This window comes from Mirounga leonina, unplaced genomic scaffold, assembly GCF_011800145.1.
Source record: "Mirounga leonina isolate KUSES-001 unplaced genomic scaffold, KU_Mleo_1.0 Mir_173, whole genome shotgun sequence".
Classification (NCBI taxonomy): Eukaryota; Metazoa; Chordata; class Mammalia; order Carnivora; family Phocidae; genus Mirounga; species Mirounga leonina.
The window spans coordinates 52,090,147-52,114,017 of record NW_023270447.1 but is presented as its reverse complement, the minus strand read 5'-3'; the positions used below and the strand labels follow the sequence as shown (position 1 = coordinate 52,114,017).

The following is a 23,871-nucleotide window of genomic DNA, read 5'->3' as shown; positions in this document are numbered from 1 at the left end:
CTTTCTTTCTTTCTTTCTTTCTTTCTTTCTTTCTTTCTTTCTTTCTTCCTTTCTTCCTTTCTTCCTTTCTTCCTTTCTTCCTTTCTTTCAAGATTTTATTTATTTTTTGACAGAGAGAGAGACAGCAAGAGAGGGAACACAAGCAGGGGGAGTGGGAGAGGGAGAAGTAGGCTTCCTGCGAAGGAGGGAGCCCAATGCAGGGCTTGATCCCAGGACCCTGGGACCATGACCTGAGCCGAAGGCAGACACTTAACGACTGAGCCACCCAGATGCCCCGCAAAAATTCTTTCTTGTTCTCGGATTGTTCCTTCGTTTTGTATCCTGTTCTGTCTTACAGTCACTGTATCTTCTCTCACATCTCCGAAGAACTTAAGACAAGATTTAAACAATTTTCTTCTAATTCCTACTTTGTCTCTGCTTCCTTAGAGACCCTTTTCCGTTTGTTTAGTCCCTGTCTCTGTTAGAAGCTTTGACTGGCTTTCTGCTCGGATGTAAGTGTGAGGCCCTGAACTTGTGTGTATGCGCGAGTGGAACTTGTCAGGTGATGGCTCCTCAAGGAAGGTGATGGGTGACAGTCTGACTTGTTTACTCTGGATAGAATGGGATGGGGGAAGAATCGCCTTTAGAGCAGGATTTGGAGATCTTTTCTCTGAGGCTCGTGAGAAGTCTCTTCTCACCTCCGACTAGCGGGTGAGGATGTGCCTAAGCCCGGCTGACAGCAGTCTTACGGAGATCCCACACTCGAAGGCAAATGTCCACTCATTTGTGGGATGCATGTGCCTCATCACCTCCCCTCCCCCAGTACACACAGGTGGACCGAATTTCCCGAAGTCAAGCTTCTCTGTGAGGCACAGGCAGGGCGGTAGAGATGGGCGGATGAGGAGTCCCCTGATTACAGGAACTGGAAGGGACTGACAGCCTAAGTGCCCCAGTTACAAAATTCCAACCAATGTCTCTGATTTCACCTCCTTGCTTCACCTGGCCTCCTGCAGCTCCGTGCACTTTCAAGTGCAGAAGCTTTCTGGAGTTCTCCGAGCCAAACTGACATGGCATCTACCTCTATAGACACAGGGTTTAGCTTTCTGTGCTCTGCTGAGTGAGATCATTCAACTCTATCCTCTTCCCATCTTTGCCTAATTTATGGTACTCCCTCAACTTCTTTTCTCAATTGTCTCCTTTTATATTCTCTTGGGAGTCTATATCTTTAAAAAATTCCATTACTATAGTTTTAGTGGAATTCCAAGAAGGAAAGGAAAATGGATGCAATTGTAAATTCACTGTGGTTTAACTGAAGCTCTCAAAATGATCTCTATTTTTATTTATTTGTTTTATTTATTTATTTATTTATTTATTTTTTAAGATTTTATTTATTTATTTGAGACAGAGAGAATGAGAGACAGAGAGCATGAGAGGGAGGAGGGTCAGAGGGAGAAGCAGACTCCCTGCCAAGCAGGGAGCCTGATGCGGGACTCGATCCCGGGACTCCAGGATCACGACCTGAGCCGAAGGCAGTCGCTTAACCAACTGAGCCACCCAGGCGCCCTATTTATTTGTTTTTAGAGAGGGAGAGAGAGCATACACACATGTGCACGGCAGGGGGAGAGGGAAAGAGAGAATCCCAAGCAGGCTCCACGCCCAGTGCATAGCCCCACATGGGGCTCTATCTTAGAACCCCAAGATTATGACCTGAGCCGAAATCAAGAGTTGGACACTTGAGCCACCCAGGGACCCCTCAAAATGATCTATGTTTTTACATGAGATACTATTTCCAAAGATAAAATCTGCGATCTTGTAAGTTCTTTTCACAAGGAGGACATGCTTCCATTTTGCAAATTGTTTACAACTTGTGCCTGTTGCATAAGCTTACAAAATAAGGAGGGTTTAATTTCTGAGTCACAGGCAGAGATCATAGAAACAACCCCTGGATTTCAAAGTAAGATGCTGAGAAAGCCAATTCCTGCCAAATCACTGATCAGACTCCACATCCTTTCTTCGGTTTATCTGGCAGGTTAATCCAGACCAGAACACATTTGCATTTCCAAGCAGATGGGGCAGGCAGCTTTGGCAAAGGAGGCCCCAGATGAACTTGGCTTTTAATAATAAGGATTCCAATTTGTTTTCACAAAATAATCTTCCGGCAGGAAATACATTTTTTGTTGCTCAGGGAAATTAAAGAAAGATTGCAGATTGTGCCGTTGCCCATTTAATTCAGCAAAGAGGCGAGGGTTCTCTCTGTGACAAGCCCTGAGCTAGACTCACATTTTGGCTCATGAAAGCCCATGTGATGTTCAGCAAGTCAAAATCTGCTGGGAGCTCCAGACACCTGCACAAAAGCCTCAGAAGCAGGACAGTTGGCAGCTGTCTACAGGGGAAGGCTGAGTGTGGGGTGAGCGGGGGAGCAGAGGATTATTTCAAGTGGGGGCAGGTCTGGAAGAATTTTTGTAAGATATGGAATATGAGATGGCTCTCAACACAGTTAGGACTTGGACAGGCAGATGAGGGAGGGAGGAGTGAAGTACCAGCCACTCAGCGCCACTGTATGCCTGGCACTGATGAGTCCTTGTTTATTCTCATGACAGTTCTAATAGACCTATAGTGCCCCCCACTCCAGATAAGGAAAACGAGGTCCAGAGAGGAGATAGGATTTTGCCAAGGGCCACACAGCCGTTTCCGAGTAGAGTCAAAGTTCAAGGTTCTGCTGCCTCCAGAGTCCAAGTCTCTCCCTTAATAGCTGAGAGTGGCTTAACAGTGTTACCCTTGTAATAGGGACTCAGTTCTCAGGGAGGGAGTGTTTCCCTTTTCATGGAAGATGAAATATGATGCTTGAGCCCCAGGTGTAGATCATATTAGGTGTTGGTGAGCTGCAGGAAGAGGAATTTTGTGAAATAGGGGATCTTCCAGGAGCCCATTGACAAAGATTCTCCTCGAACAAACATGAGACTAGCAAATCGGGGCTCTCTTTTCGGCCAGGCCTCATCCTTGGGCCTTGTCTTCGGCCTGCCTGGCCCAATTATAGCAAAAATCCTGCCACGTCAGGTTAGCGAGAATGCCCCCTCTCTACCTTCAGCAAGAATCCCTCTACCCTCCACGTCTCCTCTTAGCAATGTTCTCTCAGTTGGCCCCCTCACTATGTTCATTGTCTCTAAGTCCCCAGCTGTCTTTGTTGTGTTCGGACATGAGCCTGATCTCTCTCCCCTGTTCCCATGGTCTTGACACCTATCCCAGTAGTCCTGAACAAAGTCTCCCTTACTGTTTTAACAAGGGTCAGAATCATGTTTTCTCCAGTGCCGTGGGAGTGTCCCTCCCTGTCCTGTGGGAGATGGGTGCTGAGAGGGACAGGGGCCCTTGCTCAGGCAAGGCATTGCCACCCTTGTAGTTACACAGGCCAGAACCCCAGGGGCCGGCCCTGCTTCCCAGCCCTGCACCCAGTCTGCCACCATGTCCAGAGGGTTCCTTTTCTGGAAACAGTTCTCACATGGGCCCTGTTCATCCTGCTGTCAGGTCTCACCGCTGTCACCACCTCCTCACCTGGTCCCCTGCCTGTCCCACCACTCCCTCATCCTGCACTCAGCACCGGAGTGATCTCTCCGAGTTGAGATCTGACCATTTCGCTCCCCTGCCCAAAGCGGCTCGCGGCGGTGCCAGGCCCCCGAGGGCCCCTGGGGCTCCAGCCCCTGCCTCACGGGCTACATCCCAGCTGCTGTGAACAGTCTGCTCCACACACGCCGAAGTATTTTATGGCCCTGGGTCTCGCTCCAGCTGTTACCTCTGCCCGGAATACCATTCCTGGGTCTTTTGTCATCTGAGCTGCTCTGGGAGGTGTTCTCTGATGCCTGAGCCCCTTCTTCCTGCCCCCGTCCTCTTCACCTTGTGCTTGTTCTAATGAGATGCCCTGACCTCTCGCTCACCTGGTGATGCCATCTGTAACCACTTCCTCTGCCATTTTACTGGCTGTCACTCTAGTTCTGCAGGGTTTCATCACACCCATGCTACAGATGAGAAGACTGAAACCCAGAGAGGCCAAGTGACTCCCCCACTATCATGTCACCAGGGAGCCATGGAGTGGGATAGATTCCCAGATCCCTCAGGCCCACATACCCCTCGTCGACGGGGACCCCCGAGAAGCTCTGGGTGGCTGACCTGTGGTGAGAGGCGACGGGTCCTCAGGAAGAAGCCGAGAAGGCAGCCCACGGTGACAGACAACACAGACAGGATGAGCAGTCCATTTCGCTTGCACACATCCTTCCCTCGTGCCAGGATGGCACCTGGCACCATGGTGAGCCCAGCCTGCCGGCACAGGGCACAGCACCATTCCATGCACGTGAGGCCAGCTGAGGGCACAGGGTCCCAGCCAGGGGGTCTGGCTGCTCAGCAGGCAGGTGGGCACATGGCCTGCATGGCTGCCCCAGAGGGAAGCCACAATCCTATTACCAGCTGCATCATTAGGAGCCAGAAACAGATTAGGGCCTGGGAAATTAGAGCAGGCCATGTGGTCTGGGGATTTGGACCTCAAAGCCAAGTGCACCTCTCAAACAGGGGAGGGGCCCAGAGACTTGCTTGGTTGGTTTGATTTTTACCCCCGCTTTATTCCAGAAAGAACTGTGGCAAAGCAATAAGATACTAGCAGTCACTAACATAAATTAAGCATTTACTGTGTACCAGGTGCTGTTCTAGAAGCACATTACTTACTTGCATCAAGGCATTTAATCCTAATATCAATTCTGACAAGTGAGTACTATGAGTATCATTTTACAGATGAGGAAACTGAGGCAAGGGGTATGCGCTGTGTGCCAGGCCTGTTCACCTGCTTGACCTGTGTGAGTCATAGGGGTCATCCCGACAACCCTAAAATTCCAACATTCATTTTACTGAAAGGGAGATTGAGACCCCAGGAGTCAGAGCCCCTTGGTCATGGTCACGGAGCTCATACAGTAGTGGAGTGGAATTCAGGCCTGTGTTGGTTTGATTGGTACCCCAGGAGCAGAGAGATGGCTTCGAAAGTGCTTAGCAGTATTGTGGGGCATGTAGGATCTGAGTCCAGTGGAGCTGGGTTCAGACTTGGGGCCTGCCCTTCACTGTGATGTGTATCCCTCATGGTTGCTTCACGCCTGAAGCTGGGAACCCTGTAGGCTCTCAGGGCCTATTATTTTTAAAAATGACACAACCAAGGGACTATTCAAGTCCCTGCTCTGCCACTGACCAGCTGTGTGACGCTGGGCAAGCCATATAAGCACGCAGTGCCTCAGTTTCCCATCCATAAGACAAACATAATAATAGTGTCTACTTTGTTGGGGCTGGTGCAGCATCCCATCCTGAGATTATTTGTGAAAGCAGTGCTGGACCGCATCAGGCCCAACAGGGAAAGGACTGTGAGGATCATCATCCGCATTTAGCAATTTTTTGAGAAAGGTTTTCTTTTTGCTCTTTCTTGTGGCCTGGCCTGCCCTTTAAAGCTAGAGGGAATTAACTCTAGTCTGTTTCCCTGGGAGTCTGTAATCTCCTTAGGGGCAGTCAGGCGGCAGCAGGGAGCGCAGTCTGTGGTAGGGGGGTTGTGCACGGTGACTGCCTTCCCTGACATAGGGGAGAAGGAGGAAGATGGAGAGGATGGGGCCAAGGAACTGCCGGTCCAGGCAGAGGGCGCTGGGGTGCAGGCCCTAAGCTATGCGCAGAGCTCCCGACTGGGCGGGGACCCTTTGGTGTTGGTCCCAACTTAACCAGCTCTGTGACCTCGCCTTCTCTGGACCTCAGTCTTGCCCTTCATCGAATGAGAGAAGGGGAGGTGGGACCTGGCTGGCTCAGGCAGTAGAGCATGTGACTCTTGATCTCAGGGTTGTGAGTTCGAGGTCCACGTTGGGCATGGAGCCTACTGAAAATAAGAATTAATAAAAAGTCTCCAAAAAAAAAAAAAAAAAGAAAGAAAGAAAGAAAGGGGCTGAATGCTTTCTAAGGACCCCTTAGTTCAAAAAGCCAAACTTCCGAAGGCCCTACTCTTTGCCAGTAACTTTGGGGGAATGAGGGTGGAGTGGATACATGTCCGAGAGGTGTGTTTTTTCCAACTGTGATTCTTAAAGCCAAGAATTTCCTGATACACCTTCGCCTCCAAGGAATACCTCATTTTCCAGTTAACCAGTTGGTTTAATTACTGTCTAAAAGAGAAAATATTCTGAGTAGATATTTGGATTTGTGTTTTAATCAATATCCAGGCCTGGCCTTTAGCCATACCATTGATGTGGGTGAGTCTTGATCTCCACTTTAGCCCCAAGACTCTGACTCCCCACAATGGCTCCTGCCTCCTGTCCTTCCCATTCTGACAATACCACCCCCTACTTCCCGGACTTAGGTCTTTCTTTCCACTGCTCCCACTGTCTTCAACAGGCCAAATTACAACTCATTCAAGCAAACCTTTTTATAGCACCATGTCATGCCACCCGTCTTGGGTACTGGGGACACAGCAATGAGTTGACAGAGTACTTGCCCTTAGGAAGCTTATAAGAAAATTGAGGGGACTCTAAGAAAGGACTAATTCACACTGAAGTGTGAGTGACTGATAATGAGCTTACTAAGGATATTTGCAGATCAAATTGAAAGGATCCTGGATAGGGACGCCTGGGTGGCTCAGTCGGTTAAGCGTCTGCCTTCGGCTCAGGTCATGATCCCAGGGTCCTGGGATCGAGTCCCGCATCGGGCTCCCTGCTCCACGGGGAGCCTGCTTCTCCCTCTGCCTCTGTCTCTCTCTCTGTCTCTCATGAATAAATAAATAAAATCTTAAAAAAAAAAAAAAAAGGATCCTGGATAAGAACTCTTTAATAGCTCCCCGTTGCCCACAGAATCAATTGCCTTACAATGTTACTAGATATGCAGAATTTTTTTCAGTAATTAAAAACAAGTTGGGAAATGCGGGACGAAACAAAGTCAAGCAGGTTCTTTACTCCAGGACAGTTCTAAGTCAGACTGCTCAAGTTCAAATTTTAGGTATACTGCTTACTAGCTATGTGATCTTGGGCAAATTGCTTAGCTTCTCTATAAAATAGGAATACTACAACAGTACCTAGTTGATAGGGTTGTGATGTGGATCAAATATGGTGATGCAAGCTAAGTGCTCAGAGCATTGCCTGGTGCCTTGCAGACACTCACAGGGAGCTACTATTAGTTTTACTATTTAGTTTTACGATACTAATATCTGTTGGAGGAAGTCTCCAAGTGGGGATAAGACTCTCAGCCCTCTTCTGCTGCAGAGATGTCCGTGGGTCTAGTGATTGGGGAACACAACTTTGGAACACTCCAGCCTCCGGGATGAAGTCCTTGCTCCTCAGGGAAGCGTTTGAGGGTCTCAAGGGCTTGCGTTTGCTCACCTCTCCAGCATCCTACCTCCTCCCATTCGACAGACCTGGAGCTTCTCTGACACCACCCACCGCAAGTCCCTTAGCCCCGCACCTCTCTCCGTCCTCCACACCTGCATCCGTGCTGTTTCCTCTGCCTGGAATGTCCTTCCCCCTGACTCCAAAAGCACAGATCCAATGCCCCATCTTCCTTGAAGCCTTCCCCAACTCTCCCAGTTATAGCATTCCTTCTCTTTCTCTTACTCAGGCCTTTCTGTGGTCGCCACCTGCGCATTAACCCTGGTTCCCTACTAAGTGGCTCTGACAAGGAAATATTTATGAGAACAGAGTGAAGTAGATTTATTTGCTATTGATTGATGATTCTCCAGCACCAACAGAGGGGTCAACTCAGCCCGGGGAGGCGGGGGTAGGAAGGCTTCCTGGAGGAGGGGTCAGTTAGTCAGAGACCCGAGTAAGCCAGGAGTTAACCCAAGGAAGGGGGTGCTGGTCAAGGGGGAGGCAAGAGGAGAGCCTGTTTTGAAAGAGGCGCCCAGTTCAGAGGTGCAAGAGCTGGTTCTGGAACCCGCCATGGAGCAGTGTGCTGGAGTGGACCACGGGCCTGGGACCTCACCCCTTCCACCATGTATCAGAATAAGTTTGGGTTGAGCTGTCTGAGCTCCGAGCTGGGTTATGGTGATGACAGCTCTGGGTTCGTTGGCTGCTTTCCAGAGACATACCAGAGGTGCCTTGATCTCCTGCCTGACAAGCCTTCCCAGCCTACTACAGGCTGGGTCCTTCCGGGAAGGTTTTCTGTGGACATCTTACCCATCTTGGTGTGGATTCCTGCTAGTGTGAGTCACGGGGGGGCTGTCCTGACCTCCACTGAGGCTGGTCCTTTCCCATGTTTGCCTCAGGCGGGGGTAAAGTGACTCTCGTGGCACCTTCCAGCCCCTCCTGTCCAGACTGTTCATCTATAGAGACTGGGCCTGAACACCCCTGAAACCACTTAGCTGCTGTTTGTTGAGTACATACTACGTGCCAGGCTCTGTCAGAGAGCCATGCACCAGAGGGAACCAGTGGGCAATCCAGGCCCTCTACAAACACTCACAGAATCATTCTGGTGCTGGGTTACAGGGTGAGGACACAGATTCTGGATCTGGGCGGTCTGATACAGTAGCACTAGTCACACTATTTACATTCAAGTTAATGACAAATCAAGCTTAAAATTCAGTTCTTTGGTTCCAGGAGCCACATTTCCAGGGCTCGATAGCCACATGTGGCTCGTGGCCACCGTGTAGAGCTGCACAGCCACAGAACATTTTCCTTATCACAGAAAGTTCTGTCGAACTTTCTATAGTCACAATGAGCCAGATTCCACTCTGAGATCTTTCCTTTGGAAGTTCTGTGACTTTGCCCCAATTAGTAAACCTCTCTGAGCCTCTTTTCCGCTTCCGTAAAAGCCCGTGTTCTTTACACTGCATCATACCCCCATTCATTTGAATACAATAGCTGGAGCAAAGTGTAAAGTTACAACCCCCAGCAAGTTCAAATTAAGATTCCGAATTAGGGCTCTTGTTAGCAAATAACAGGAAATTAAATCAAACTGGCTTAGGTAGAAAAGGAATTTATAAGCAGGCTGATGACGTAATTTGTGGAACCCAGTGCAAAAGGAACATGTGGAGATTTTTGTTCAAAAAGCAGGGAAAAAGTGCATTAAAGGTCCTAAAATACGAAGCTTTTTTCTTTCTTAGTCTCTTTCTCAACTTATTATGGTGTTTTTGTTTGCTATTTAATGTCATTCTCAAATAATACAAATTAAAAATTTAGATTATTCACATGAATTTTCCCATTCATCTTTATATTTGCAGTGCCAGGGTTTTGTTTTTTTTTTTAAGATTTATTTATATATTTTAGAGAGAGAGAGCAGGGGCAGAGGGAGAGGAAGAGGACAAGAATCTCAAGCAGACTCGACACTGAGCACGTCTACAACTGAGTAAGCAGGAGTGTTGTCAGCCATGAGAAACCATGCTTTCCTCAAGCCAGAACTTGCTTTGAACACAGAAAGAAGATGATGGCATTCTAAGAAAGGCAAACGGTCAAGGAACCTTATATCCTTTCTCACCAGTGTAACTTCCCCGTGCTAGCCACCGCCGATACTGAAAATGATATCGAAGAGAAAGGAAAGACAGGGCTACCCATATAGTTCCTCTGCTTTTCATTCCTTCTTTACTCACCAGTAAGCCAAAGGTAGAGAATGTACTGGTAGAATGTATAAGAATCAAGAGGTGAAATAAGATCACTGAGTCAGTTTTATACGGTGTTTCCACTGTTCTGGTTAAGAACAAAATATATATGTATGGACTACTAAATACAAATTGTGTAATTTTGGTGACTCTGCATACAAGATAAATGCTCTTATATTTGCATTTAAAACTGGCACTGCAGGGGCACCTGAGTGGCTCAGTGGGTTAACCGTCCAGCTCTTGATTTCGGCTCAGGTCTTGATCTCAGGGTCGTGGGATCCAGCCATGTTATAGACATAACATGCTTTCCTTGGACTTGGCTTTGGGTTTTGCTGAGCTTCCATGTGTTGCCAGTTAACCAAATTCTGAGCACCACAGACGCTAAGACAAGCAGAGTGGCAAGAAACGGGGGGGGGGGGGTCATTTATACCGTACCCGCCTTCTCTGCTCACATGATGCTCCATTGGCCTGTCAGACTTTGCTTATGAACCACAAATTCAAAGTAATTTAAGAATTCAGAGACGGTGACAGCAGAGCATTAAACCAAGCACAGGACCCTTTAGCTGTCCATGGAACCAATCCTGTTTGTAAGACTGGATGGTGAGACTTTCACAGAACCCATGGGCAAAAGCAGAGTTGGACTGCAAAGACCGTCTGAACTAGGTGCTCAGTTGTCAGCAGAATTCTCTCTCTCCTTTCTGCATGCCTGATCCACTCATTCATTCTGCATTCAGCATGTTTACTAAGAAGTAATGTGTAAAATAGTGATTAAGAGCACAGACTCCAGAACTAGATGACTTGTGTTTGCATCCTGGCTCCCAGACCAACTGTCTATGTGACTTTAGACAAGATACCCTGTGTCTCAGTTTTCTCATATGGAATACGGGAATAATAATGTTCTATCTTTTAGGGTTGTTATGGAAATTAAATGAATTACACATTTGAAGCACTTAGTACGGTTGTCTGATCATAGTAAGCACGATATATATGTCCCCATTATTATCATTATTATTACATGCCAAGCATATTCTAGGGATACAGCAATAAAGAGAAATAGACACCAGTCTCTGCTCTCATTGCGCCTACAATTTTGGTGATGACATTTGTGCTGTATTATTCTTTCTCTAATGGAGAAATGGAGCATTTCTGCTACTGCACTGATCCTTGTGGAGGAAACACGGCTACCAGCAGCTCTGTTTCACTCCAAATCCAAAATTCCCAGGGAAGGTTCTGATTGGCCCGGCTTGAACCAATCACCTGTGGCCATTAGGGGTAGGGGGCAGGGCCACATTGTTTAAAATGGCCACTTCTGTGGTAATCCTGGAGCTGTGTGTGATAGCAATTACAAAAGTGGATATACTGTGCAGACACAGCAAATATCTGGCACATTGTCCCAGCCCCTCGCCGCTTGACAAATCATGCTTAACCTTGGCTTTCTTTTCTTTCTTGTGTAAATTGCCTAACCTCTCCTATAAGGTTGCTCCGGAGCTTCGGATCAGCTGCTCGAGGTTCCCTGTTGCTCTGCCTTCTCTGATGTCTACCCTTCCCCTTTATGTCAGCAGGCACCTGCACCCCACCCCCTGCCCCCCACCCTGCCCCACCCTGCCCCATCGCAGGGACAGAAGAGACTGCAGGCCACATCCGGTCCATGTGATCTCTCACTCCTTTTCAGCCCACATTGTCTCACTTGTTTGGGCCCACACAGCCACTAAGCCCAGGCTGAGAGCCCACAGGGAGCCCCAGAGATATTCTGCTCTACTCTCTGAAGCTCAGAGAAGGAAAGAAGCCAAGGCAGGGCCACTTGGAAATCAGGTGCCAAGTCAGGAACAGAACTGGGGTCTCTCCCTTCCTCCTCAGTCCTCCCTAAACCCAGAACACTTCTTAAAGAATCCTGTCATTGGCTGTTAATCTTCAGCCTCTATCTCCTTTATGGTGCAGAATTGCCTCCACCCCCTAAGCTGCACGCCAGTAACTGAGTAGACCTCCTTCTGGAGTCAGACCCTCCACAGCCACCACCTCCTGTGCAACCTGTGTCCAGGTTGCTCTGTGCTGCCTCTGGCTGCCTGGTGCTCATGTCCTTTGGGAAGGTGCTGAGGTTGCTGAATGGGGGAGGCAGGATGGGGGACACAGGATAGCCGTCTGCAGAACCACAGTGGCCAGTGACTGGGGAAAGGATGGTCTTGGGCCATTGGGACCACAGATGTTAGAGAATCAGATTAAGGAATTGAACAAGAAATGGGCTGAGCCTTGGTTTCTGGAAAAAATCAAGATGAGAGCAGGTGATGCGTGGAGGCTCTGGGCAGAGGGTGACAGAGTCAGGAGAAGGGCAAAGATTTAGGTTCGTGTTCTGACACTGAGGAATGCAATCAGGAAGTCATTTGACCTCCCTGAGTCTTCTTGGCTTTTTCAACTCAAAGATGACTCCTTGCTTCATGAGGCTACAAAGAGGCTATGGGACAGGCAAACATCACGGTGGAGGCAAGGGGTTTGGTGCCAGAGAGACTGGGATTTAAACCCCAGCCCCACCATTAACTAGCTGTGCAACTTTTAGGCATGTTGCCTCACTGCTTTGACTCTCTATTTCCTTGTCCATGAAATGAGAATATTAATTATACTGAATTCATCACTGTTGGGGAAGTTTAGAATCTTATGTGAAAAACCATTAATGGGCTTGGCACGTAGTAACTGTTCAGTAAATGGCTGCAAGATATAGAGACCTCAATTAAGAAAGCTCAAGCCGAAAGAAAGGCCTGATTCCTCAGCATTTGGGAATCTGACAACCATAAATGTTTGAAGATACAATGGGCTCCGTCTGGAAGTAGTAAACTCCTAGTTCCCAGAGAAACACAAACAAAAGCTAGATGATGTCTTGGGGGCACGTAGCAGGAGGACTTCAAACAATTGATGGGATAAGGGTGAGGGGAGGAAGGCACCGGGCCCTCAGTGATCTTTTCCAGACCCTCTCTCCCATAGTGTCTGCTCACCCCTAGACCTAGGGGTGGGTGGTGATGCCTGAAAACTCACATTTGGGCAACGGTAAGGAAAATCCTGCTGAAAACTGGCCATCAGGAAAGCTGAGATACACACAGTCCCCTCCCCATCATCCCACATGCCTGTGTTTGGATGATTTCCCTTAGAGCTGGTAGAAGGGGAGGGGGCTGATTTTGCAGGAAAACATGGCGCAGATGGCTGGCCAGTGGAACCCTTCAGTCAGAGCCTGGCTAAAGAGGGATTTGCAGTGATCATGGAGAATCTTCAGACCAGAGATGAGCCTTCGCGAAGGCAGAAATGAGGAGCTCAGGAGAGCAGCTCATTAACCTTCCCTCCTGGATCTTCTCAGGCACCTAGACCACATTCCAGAGCTGAGCACAACCACAGACAGACCAGTTGTCTGATTAAGTGATTCTCCGCTCTGGGAGGGAGTGGGTGCAGCACCACCTCTTGAGGGCCATGGTAGAACCTCTGAGGGAGGTTTTGCTTTAAAAAGCATAGTCAATATCCTAATTTTATTTGTGGAAAATAAACACAAATCCTCTCCTTTTTTACTCCAGGAACAACAGAGTAGAGCTCAACAAAACCTTCTTGGCTAGTGGAGCTGGTTCTACCTAACCCCACCAGCCAAGAAAATTCCCAAGGTCAGGGGAGAGGAGAATGTTCCCCTGTAAAGTCCACATCCTTAGCTCTGGGAAGTGTGAAATTTTTCTGTTCCTCTGCAGAAGGTATATATTCAAAAGGGTCAAGTACTCTGATCTAGACTACTCCATGTTTTACAGAGGAGGGAAGAGATGCCGGCAAAGAAAGGGACTTACCTAAGGTTAAAAATAAACTGGCTCTGACTTGTAATTAAATCTCATTTTATCTCATCATTAAATCCAGAGCTTGTTAATGATTGATTGATTGATGGTGAATGTGGCACTTGAGGATGACAATATGGGCAACAGTGCTAAGAATCATTACTTATTGGCTCAAGAATCAAGAGGTCAAGGTCAGGGATAGACTCCTATTGGGGTCAGTAAGGCTGCCTTGACTCCCTGACCACTGACAGCATCCAAACTCTGAGGAGGGTTATGGGTCAGGGCAATTTTGCTTTAGCAAAGGGGCGGTGTGTTTCCCTCGGCCCCAAGCTATGATCAATAAAATCTTAGGATGCCACAATTAAGTTCACCTTGAACTAAATGTCTTGACCACCTCATGTGCTGATTATTTAAAAAAAAGAGTTGTTATTTTATTTATTTTCCCCTCTCCCAAGTTTTGTGTCTTATCATTTCATTGCTTTTCTGTATAGATTTTATTATTTGCTTTTCCCTATTTTTGAACTTACATAAGTTGAATCACATTGACTTTTTTTTCCACTCAACTTCATGCTCTTGAGATTCAATTCATTAAGTGTAGCTGTAATTTAATTTTTAAATATTTATTTATTTATTTTTAGACAGAGAGAGAGAGAGCATGGGGTCAGAGGGGCAGAGGGAAAGGGAGAGAAAATCCCAAGCAAGATTCCCTGCTGATCGCGGAGCCTGATGTGGAGCTCAATTCCACGACCCTGAGATCATGACCCAAGCTGAAATCAAGAGCCAGAGGCTTAACCGACTGAGCCACCCAGGCACCCGCTGTAATTTATTTTTTTTACTTTGCTACACAGCATTCTGTGGTATGAATGGAGTATTATTTATTTATCATGTTGATGGACATTTGTGTTTCTCCAATTTTTGACTATAATGCACAATGTCACTATAAACATTCTTGAATGTTTATATACACATGTGCAAGACTCTCTAGGTTACACAGCAGTGGGATTACTAGGTCATTAGGTTATGCAGATGTTCAACTTTACTAGGTAATACCACCCGTTTTCCAAATTACTTTTACCAATTGATGCATTCATCCACAATGTGTGAAAGTTCCCATTGCTCCACATGCTCTCCAATATTTGGTATTAATTACTTTTTAACTCTTGCCAATCTGGTAAGTGTGAAATAGTATTACATTATGGAGTATATTTGCATTCCCCTGATTGCTGAAATTGAATACATTTTAATGTGTTTGTGACCCATCTGTGTTTCCTCTTCAGTGAAATTTCTGTTCATTTTTTTTTTTAAGATTTTATTTACTTATTTGAGAGAGAGAGAGAAACAGCATCAGAGTGGAGAGGGTCAGAGGCAGAAGCAGGCTCCCCGCTGAGGCGGGAGCCCGATGCGGGGCTCAATCACAGGACCCTGGGATCATGATCTGAGCCGAAGGCAGTTGCTTAACCAACTGAGCCACCCAGGCGCCCTCTGTTCATTTCTTTTACTCATTTTTAATTGGGTTGTTTGTCTTTTCATATTGCTCTTCATATAATCTAGATATTAACACATTTTTTATAAAAGTTTCCCTGTTGATGGCTTATCTATATTTTTAGATGTAATTTTAATGTAATCAAATGTATCAATCTTTTTTTATGATTTGTTTTTGTCTTCTTTTTTTAAAAAAAGATTTTACTTATTTGAGAGACAGAGAGAGCGTGTGAGAGAGGGAGGGAGCACGAGCGGGTGGGGGGGTAGAGGGAGAAGCAGACTCCCCCCTGAGCAGGGAGCCTGATGCAGGGCTCAATCCCAGGACCCCGGGATCATGACCTGAACCAAAGGCAGATGCTTAACTGACTAAGCCACCCAGGTGCCCTTGTTTTTGTCTTCTTTTAAAAATCTTCCCTACCCTAATAAAGTTGCTTTTCTATGTAAATTTCTAAAAGTTGTGTACTTCCACTTTTCTCATACAGGTCTTGATAAGGAAAATCTGTATCCTAAGATGGCCGAACGAGCCAGCAGAGAGTCCCAGTCCTTGCTCAGAGCTCTTCCGGGTTCTTTTCCCTGCTCTGCTTCCTGTGCACACCAATCCATGTTCTTCTCCCTGCCCCGCTTCGCGCACGCACCAGAAGTGCCAAGTATGCGGAAGTAGAAGTGTATAAATTGCCCCTTTTGTTTGTGCTCAGGGCTCAGACCTTTGGAGACCACTCTCCTCTGAGCCTGCCGATGATAAATAAACCTCCTAACCTCCAAGATCTCTGGGTGCTGCTTGGTTCTTCCGTCCGGCAATCCAGTCCAGGTTCTGTAACAGTCTGACCAACCTCGTTAAAGACTAAGAATCAAAAATTATGTTTTCCTTAAGGTTAGCAAATTGTCCCAGTACTTCATGTTGAAAATCTATACTTTCACCTTGAACTAAATGCCTTCCTTATAATAAAATCAAGTTCTGTATACATTTGTCAACACCACTCTGTCTTAATGACTGTAAGTTTATAATTCCTTTTTTTTAAAGGATTTTATTTATTTGTTTGTTTGTTTGTCAGAGGGAGAGAGGGCACAAGCAGGGGGAGCAGCAGGGAGAGGGAGAAGCAGGCTTTCCTCTGAGCAGGGAGCCCGATGTGGGACTCGATCCCAGGACCCTGGGATCATGACCTGAGCCGAAGGCAGATGCTTAACTGACTGAGCCACCCAGGCCTCCCGTAAGTTTATAATTCTTGATACTTTGCCACGTAAGTCTCTTTATCTTTTTCTTCCTCTTCAGGAATGTATAGATCTTCAATAAAGGCACACAAAAGTTTAGAAAAAAAAACTTGTCAAGTTCCAGAAAAAAAATTCTGATTTTTATTGTAATTGCATGGCAATTATTGATCAACTGGATAGATTTGACATCTTTATGATACTGACTTCTCTAATTCATGAACATGGTGTATCTTTACATTTATTTAGATCTTGTTTCAATAGTTTTATCATTTTTCTCCGTAAGTATTGAATATCTTTTTTTTAGATCTAGTCCTATATACTTTATATATTTTGATGCTGTTGTAAATAGTATCCTGTTTAATTGCATTTTCTGTCTGTTGAGGGTATATAGAAATAAAATTAATTTTTGTACCTGGATTTTGTATCCTGTTGACTTACAAAATTCTCTTATACTTTGAGGGGTTCTGTGTACACAGGCATATCATGAACAAATAATGACAACTTTGGTTCTTCCATTTCAGTCCTTATACATTTTATAACTTTTTTTTTCTTTTTCTCCCTTTTTTTGCCTACTGCAGTGGTTAAGACCTCTAGTACAGAGCTGAGTGAAAAACCATGATTTGTGGGCATCCATGTCTTGTTCCTGATCTTAAAGAGAAATGCTTTCAACATTTTACCATTAAGTATTATTATTGTTTAAGTCTTTTTTTTTTTTGTAGATACTCTTCATCAGATTAAGGGAGTTCTCTTTTATTCTTAGTTTGCTAAAAGGATTTCTACTTTTTGATTTCTTTTTTCCTTTTTTTTTCTTTTTAGAGAGAGAAAGAGCACGAGTGGGGAGGGGCAGAAGGAGAGGGAGAGAGAGAATCCCAAGCAGGCTCCACACCCAGTGCAGAGCCCCACTCGGGATTCGATCTTACCACCCTGAGATCATGACCTGAGCTGAAATCAAGAATCAGACACTTAACCAACTGAGCCACCCAGGCGCCCCTATTTTTTGGTGTTTTTTTTTTTTTTTAATGTATGTTTCATAACTTCCCAGCATAAGGTTTTCCTATTTATCTTTTGTTATTTTTTTAAAAATCTTTATTTAGGCATAATTTACATATTGTATGATTCATCCCTTTTAAGCATACAATTCAATGGTTTTAGTAAATGTACTGAGTTGTGCAATCATCACCACAATCCAATCATAGAACATTTCCATCATCCCCAAAAGACTCATCATGCCCATCTTTATTCAATCCCTGTTCCCACCTCCATCCCCAGGCAAACACCAGTGTGCAGCCTGTCTCCATAGATTTGTCTTTTCTGGACATTTTATGTATGTGGAATAATACAATGTGGACTTTTTTTTCATTTGACTTCTTTCAGTTAGCATAATATTTTTTAAGTTCATCTATGTTTGTAGCATATTATCATTAGTTCATTCCTCTTACTGGTGAACAATATTGCATTGTATGCATAGCATACATTTTGTTTTCAGAATAATGTTGCTGTGAACTTTCACATACAAGTCTGTGGACACATGTTTTTATTTATCTTTAGTAGATATCTACAAGCCAAATTACTAGGTCGATAAATATAAATTTATGTCTAACTTTTAAGAAACTGCCAAACTATTTTCTAAAGTGGCTACACCATTTTAACTCCTGCCAGCAATGTATGAGATTCCAATTTCTTCACGTCTGCTCCCACAGTTATTACTGTCTTTTTTATTATAGCCATCCTGGTGGGTATAAAGTGGCATCTCCTTGTGGTTTTAATTTGCATTTTCCTAATGGCTAATGATGCTGAGCACCTCTTAATAACTGTTGGACAGGGGCGCCTGGGTGGCTCAGTTGGTTAAGCGACTGCCTTCGGCTCAGGTCATGATCCTGGAGTCCCGGGATCGAGTCCCGCATCGGGCTCCCTGCTTCTCCCTCTGACCCTCCTCCCTCTCATGCTCTCTGTCTCTCATTCTCTCTCTCTCAAATAAATAAATAAAATCTTAAAAAAAAAAAAATCTTAGGAGATAAAGAATTTAGAAAAAAAATAACTGTTGGACAGTTATGAGCATTCGATAGCATTGCTCACGAAAAGCACTATGTTGCGTATTTTCTTAGATGCTATGTTTGTCTTTGGCATCCATTCATTACAGGGCCAACTACATTAACTACAGTTTCTTATATTCCTGATGCTCTGGCTTCTGGGGGCTTTACAGACCCAGGGAGAGGTTGCCCCTCCCAGAGCTAGCTAATTCCCAAAGACAATATCACCCTACCCATGAGCTTGCCTTTGATAAGCAAACCAGTGAGTCCTGAGTCTATACCCCCTTACCCACCTCCTTACCTAACCCTCACACACCAGGCCCTAAGTCATCCCGGGACAGGCTACCAGAGCAACTAGCCGCCACCCCTAGAGCCCAGAGCCTGCCAGAATGACTCAAACTGTTTACCCTGCCCTGCCTATCTTTCCTGAAGAAACCCCAACAAAGGCTCTGGCCTAGGCTCTCCCTCACTCTTTTCTGTACCCTGAGCAGCACTGGTGCTTTCCCCTGTCGCCCTGCCCTGTGGCCACCTCTCTGGGATCTGTGAGCATAATACACATCTTTCTTTGCAGCCCCGTTCCCGCTTCCTACTGTGGCCACACCGGCTTTAACGGACCACATCCGTCATGCACACGCTTAGAACAGCTCGGCAGTTTCGGGCCCGTGGCAAGCTCTCAATAACTGCTAGCTGTTACTGTTATTATTCCAGACCAGGTCTCTGTTAATTCTGTGACCATAAACAAGCCCGTTTTCTTTCTGAGTCTGTTTCCTCAGGCTACCAGTGGGGATTCATGGTACCCCGACCTCACCATGGTTTGGAAGTCCAAATAAGTAAAACAGAAATATTAGCTTATTTTCTCTTTTCTGCCTTGCCTCCTCCCAGAAGCTTCAGAGAGAGAAGGGTTATCTTGAGCTCACAGGGGTTTTTGTGGTCAGAGGGGCTGGGCCAGCCCAGATGGTGATGAACTCTGCACACCAAGACAGTTCTCAGGCTCTGGCCAATTGTCTGCTCCTCATCTGCAGGAAATGGTCCCTCCAGGCCCAACAGCGTGGGGGGTGGGGGGGGCTGTGATCCGGAAGTGACAAGGGCCCGCTTCCCAAGGCCCAGGCTTCGGAGACTAGGGACGGGGAAGGAGCCCAGCCCACGAGCACAGCTTGTGCGCAGGCGCGGCACTTACAGACCTGACGCACCCAGGCCACCTTCTCCATAACCAGTCAGTTAGTAAGCTGTTCTCCGAAGTATTCAGTGAGCACTGTGGGGGACCTGGTCTCTGCCTTCACAGAACTGAGCGTTGAGTTGCAGACATAAAGTGCACCAAACCACTTACTTGGGACCTGCAAATGGTCTGCATTCCAGAATTTCAGTTGTAAATCAGTGCTTGGTTCTTACAACAATGTGTTCTTTGGGGAAATAAAAAAAAATTATTCCCTGCATTGCATGTTGTATTCCTGGCCCCATCCATGGAAAAATATTACATCCACTGGATATAATTATATACAGCGGCAAATATTTGTAATGAAATACTGTAGGAAAAAAATATACAACTCAAAAAAATAAGCCATTTTATTTGTTCCTGACACATAGTATGTACTACATAAATGTTTGTATACAAATATTGTAGACAAAAGACTAACGTTTTTTGGGTCTCAGTTGTCTTCGTCAGGACTTGGTCACTTGCTTCTGACAAGCCCTAGTGAGCCTTGTAATTGATTTTGGATGCGTTACAAAATTCAGATATTCAAACACTAAACGTTAGGTTTAATTTAAAAAATTGGAAACAAGGGCGCCTGGGTGGCTCAGTTGGTTAAGCGGCTGCCTTCGGCTCAGGTCATGATCCTGGAGTCCAGGGATCGAGTCCCGCATCGGGCTCCCTGCTCAGCGAGGAGCCTGCTTCTCCCTCTGACCCTCCCCCCTCTCATGTGCTCTCTCTCATTCTCGCTCTCTCAAATAAATAAATAAATCTTTAAAAAAAAATTGGAAACAAAAGTAAAGAAGCAGAAAAGCTCCATGAAGTCAAAAGGCAAGTGACAAACTGGGAAAAATTATTTGCAGTTCGTATCAGAAAGGATGAACCCCCCTAATATAAACAAAGCTTCTAGAAATAGAGGAGAAAAAGATGGGCAAGAGACAAGGATGACCCCGACTCATATGCAAAGATGGTCAATGTCCTTCCAAGCCGGAGAAATACAGATTAAAACAATACCAGGCTACAATGTTTTACCTGACAGATTGGCAAAAGTCCGACGCATTTTGTTGGTAAATTTGTGGTGAAACAGGACGTTCTCATCCATTGCGCCTGAGACAGCAAAAACCTCTGTGAGCAGCAAACACTAGCTATGAAATCCCCAAATTCAGCTACCCTTCACTCCTACATCTGGCCTCTAGGAACCCATCCTCTGTCTCGCATCAGTGTGAAATGGCATGTGCACAAGGTTATTGGTTGCGGAATAGCACATCGTAATAGCGAAAGATGGCGATAACGGACCATCATTAGGTGGAAGCTGGTTAAATATTCTATGGTGCGTCCACACAATGGAGCGGTAAGGATGTATAGAAAATAATGAACTTTTTGTTGAACAGAAAGATTTCTAAAATATATTAAGTAATAAAACTAAGGTGCAGAAGGGTAATTGTATAAGAAGAGGGAAAACAAAAATGAATTATTTGTGTTATGAGTATTTACAAAAGAGGTGCTGGAAGGGTACATGAGAAATAAAGAAGAATGTTTATTAGTTAGACTAGAGCAGCGGCTCTTAAACTTCAGACTGGACCAGGATCACCTGGAGGGCTCGTTAAACACAGATTAGTGGCTTCCACTCCTGTCGCTTCTGATTCAGTAGGTCTGGGATGGAGCCCAAAACTACTTCTAACAAGTTCCCAGGTTGCCAACCAGAAGGTTGGATTTTGAGAAATGGGATAAACAGAGGCTGGAGCAAGGCTTCTCCAGGTATATCTTTTTTTTTTTTTTTTTAAGATTTTAAAAATTTATTTATTTAGAGAGAGATCACATGAGCGGGGGGGGGGGGGGCAGAGGCAGAGGGAGAGAGAATCTCCAGAGGACTCCTGCACTGAATTCAGAGCCCGACTGGGGCTCCATCCCGTGACCCCAAGATCAAGACCTGAACCAAAATCAAGGGTTGGACGGTTAACCAACTGAGCCACCCAGGTGCCCCTCCAGGTATATCTTTTTATCATTTTGATTTTTAAAATATGTGAATGTATTACCTACTCAAGAAAATCTTAATTAAAAAAATGTGTTCAATAAAATAAACTGCTCCTCAACCACCCTCTATCCTCTTAACCTGTTTTATTTTTCTTTCCAACAATTATTATAGCTAAAATCATGTTACTGTGTTTACTTGCTTTTCTTTCTCCCCCTAGGGTAAGACTAGGGTAAGGATGTTGCTTTTCCATTGCTCACTATATTTCCAACACTAATATTATGTCTGGCGCAGAGTAGGCGCTCAAGAAATAGTTGTTGGATGAATGAAGTATCTGCTTAGTTCTTCTAGTATATACTAGATCCAGGTCCGGATGCCTCACTGAAAGGGTACCCTAATGCCCAAGACCCTCTTCTAGGTGAGGGCCGATGCAGGCGCCGAATGTCCAATCACGGTTTACTTTAATGGTCTTCATGTAGGTTTCCCTTTGGCATTTTAGTTCTGCAGTGAAGTCAGGGGGCCTGTGGGCTCAGGTGAGACAGTGCTGCTCATCTTGCCACCCCGTCAGACTGAAAAGAGTTTGGGTTTGGGAGTCACAGAGACATGGCATCCAACCCCATGGGCCACTTACCAACCTTAGGCATCTCCGGCCCTCAGTTTCCCCAACTGTAGAATGGGGATGCTTATGCCTAGCCCTTGGGATTGCTGAGAGAATCAAATGCAATAATGTGCACGACACGTGGCACCCAACTAATGTTAGTTATTTCTTGGCTTTTCAGCTTGTTTATTACATCAGCTGTTTTCATAGTTCTCCCCCCAACCTTGGTTTATTAAGTAATAGTTGTAAAAGTTTATAACAAGTCACATCTAGATTGGCAGCCGGCACCCTTGTTTTGATTGGCCTCAAAGTGTTTAACAAAAATCTGACTTAATTGCCAACATTTAGAAACTGGAGGTCTTACATAAAAATCTGGATTTGTGGCTTCATTGGAAACATCTGCATGACCACAATCGCTGGAGCTCGGTGTTGGTATTGCACTCCGCTCAGTCCCCGTGACTCTCTACCACCTTCCACCTCGTCACCCCTCATCACCCCGAACAGCTAGCCCCTAGAGGCTTTGAGTCCCTAATTTAAACACCCCGTTTATAAAGCGCTTCCATTTCTTCTCTCACTTGAACTTTACCCTCGAGGGAGTTGTTACAATTATCCCCCATCTTACAGGGGAGCTGAAGCAGATCTGTGGGGTGACACACTCGGGATTAAGACAGCAACAGCAATGAATAGCCAGCCTTTGCTGGGTGCTCAACGTGTGCCAGGAATTATTCTCAGCACATTGTGTGCCTTAATTAATTTAATCCTCACAACAATTTTATTAGATATTTCTGTTAACCCTATTTTACAGATGAGGAAATTGAGGCAGAGAGGTCAAGTGACTTTCCCAAGGTCACACAGCTAGAAAGCTCAAAATGAACCCATCTTCTGCATCCTAATCTGCACTGTAAGGCAGTGCAGTCTTTCCTTGCTTCTTCCCTTTCTTTTTTTCTTTTCAAATAGGCAAATCTATGGACCCAGCTTCTGGTAAGATTTTGTAAGGGTTTTTTTTGGGGGGGGGCAGGTGGGGTTACATTTTGTAATATTTGTGCTCTGCTGTACCCCCATCACCTAGAACAATTCCTGGCATGTAGCAAAAGTATAAGAAATACTGGAAGAATATAGCCCTAGAGGCATTCATTATCCATTATCAGCTTTCAGTGCCCCTACTAACTGTTCAATTAATTAGCACAGAGATGAGGACCTTCTATGGATTAATGAAGTATCTGCTTAGTTCTTCTAGTATATACTAGATCCAGGTCCGATGTCTCACTGAAAGGGTACCCTAATGCCCAAGACCCTCTTCTAGGTGAGGGCCGATGCAGGCACCGAATGTCCAATATGATGGGTTCCCTGCTCTTGAGGTGAAAAACACTGACAAAGTTCAAATACAGGACATATGCAGACCTGTCACTTGCCAAGAAAGTTATGTTTCCCCTCCAAAGTGATCAATTTTTTTTTTTTTTTTTTTTTTGCGAGAGAGAGAATGAGAGACAGAGAGCACGAGAGGGAGGAGAGTCAGATGGAGAAGCAGACTCCCCGCTGAGCAGGGAGCCCGACGCGGGACTCGATCCTGGAACTCCAGGATCATGACCGGAGCCGAAGGCAGTCGCTTAACCAACTGAGCCACCCAGGCACCCCAAAATGATCAATTTTCAATAAAGGCTAAAAATGGAATCAAGTTGGAGTGCCTGGGTGGCTTAGTCGGTTAAGCGTCTGCCTTCAGGTCAGGTCATGATCTCAGGGTCCTGGGATTGAGTCTCGCATTGGGCTCCTTGTTCAGTGGGGAGTCTGCTTCTCCCTCTACCCTTCCCCCTGCTCGTGATCTCTCTCTCTCTCAAATAAATAAATAAAATCTTAAAAAATAATGGAATCGTGGTGTCTCGGTGGCTCATTTGGTTGGGCGACTGCCTTTGTCTCGAGTTGTGATCCCGGGGTCCTGGGATCGAGCCCCGAATCGGGCTCCTTGCTCAGCGGGGAGCCTGCTTCTCCCTTTCCCTCTGCTACACCACCTGCTTGTGCTCTCTCTCTGTCAAATAAA

The 23,871-nt window shown here is 45.6% G+C and overlaps 3 protein-coding genes across 5 annotated transcripts in view; 2 read left to right on the top strand and 1 right to left on the bottom strand.

The window, feature by feature from the left end:
- Positions 1–4,575, bottom strand: part of SLC1A7 (solute carrier family 1 member 7) — a 43,204-nt gene extending 38,629 nt beyond the window's left edge. The window contains exon 1 of the mRNA XM_035018529.1: positions 4,141–4,575. Coding sequence (XP_034874420.1) covers positions 4,141–4,317 — 177 coding nt within the window. The 5' untranslated portion in view covers positions 4,318–4,575. The remainder of the gene's footprint in view (positions 1–4,140) is intronic.
- The window catches only part of PODN (podocan), a 79,269-nt gene extending 63,851 nt beyond the window's left edge, over positions 1–15,418 (top strand). Inside the window, exon 11 of the mRNA XM_035018520.1 lies at positions 15,321–15,418. The gene's annotated coding sequence lies outside the window, so the exon portion shown is untranslated. The remainder of the gene's footprint in view (positions 1–15,320) is intronic.
- Positions 1–23,871, top strand: part of CPT2 (carnitine palmitoyltransferase 2) — a 102,258-nt gene that overhangs the window by 30,846 nt on the left and 47,541 nt on the right. The window contains exon 1 of one of the 3 annotated variants that reach the window (XM_035018524.1): positions 9,255–9,312. The exons of 1 other annotated variant lie outside the window; for it this stretch is intronic. The gene's annotated coding sequence lies outside the window, so the exon portion shown is untranslated. Of the gene's footprint in view, positions 1–9,254; positions 9,313–23,871 lie in introns of those variants that run through there. One more of the 3 variants, XM_035018521.1, reaches the window with a different exon arrangement.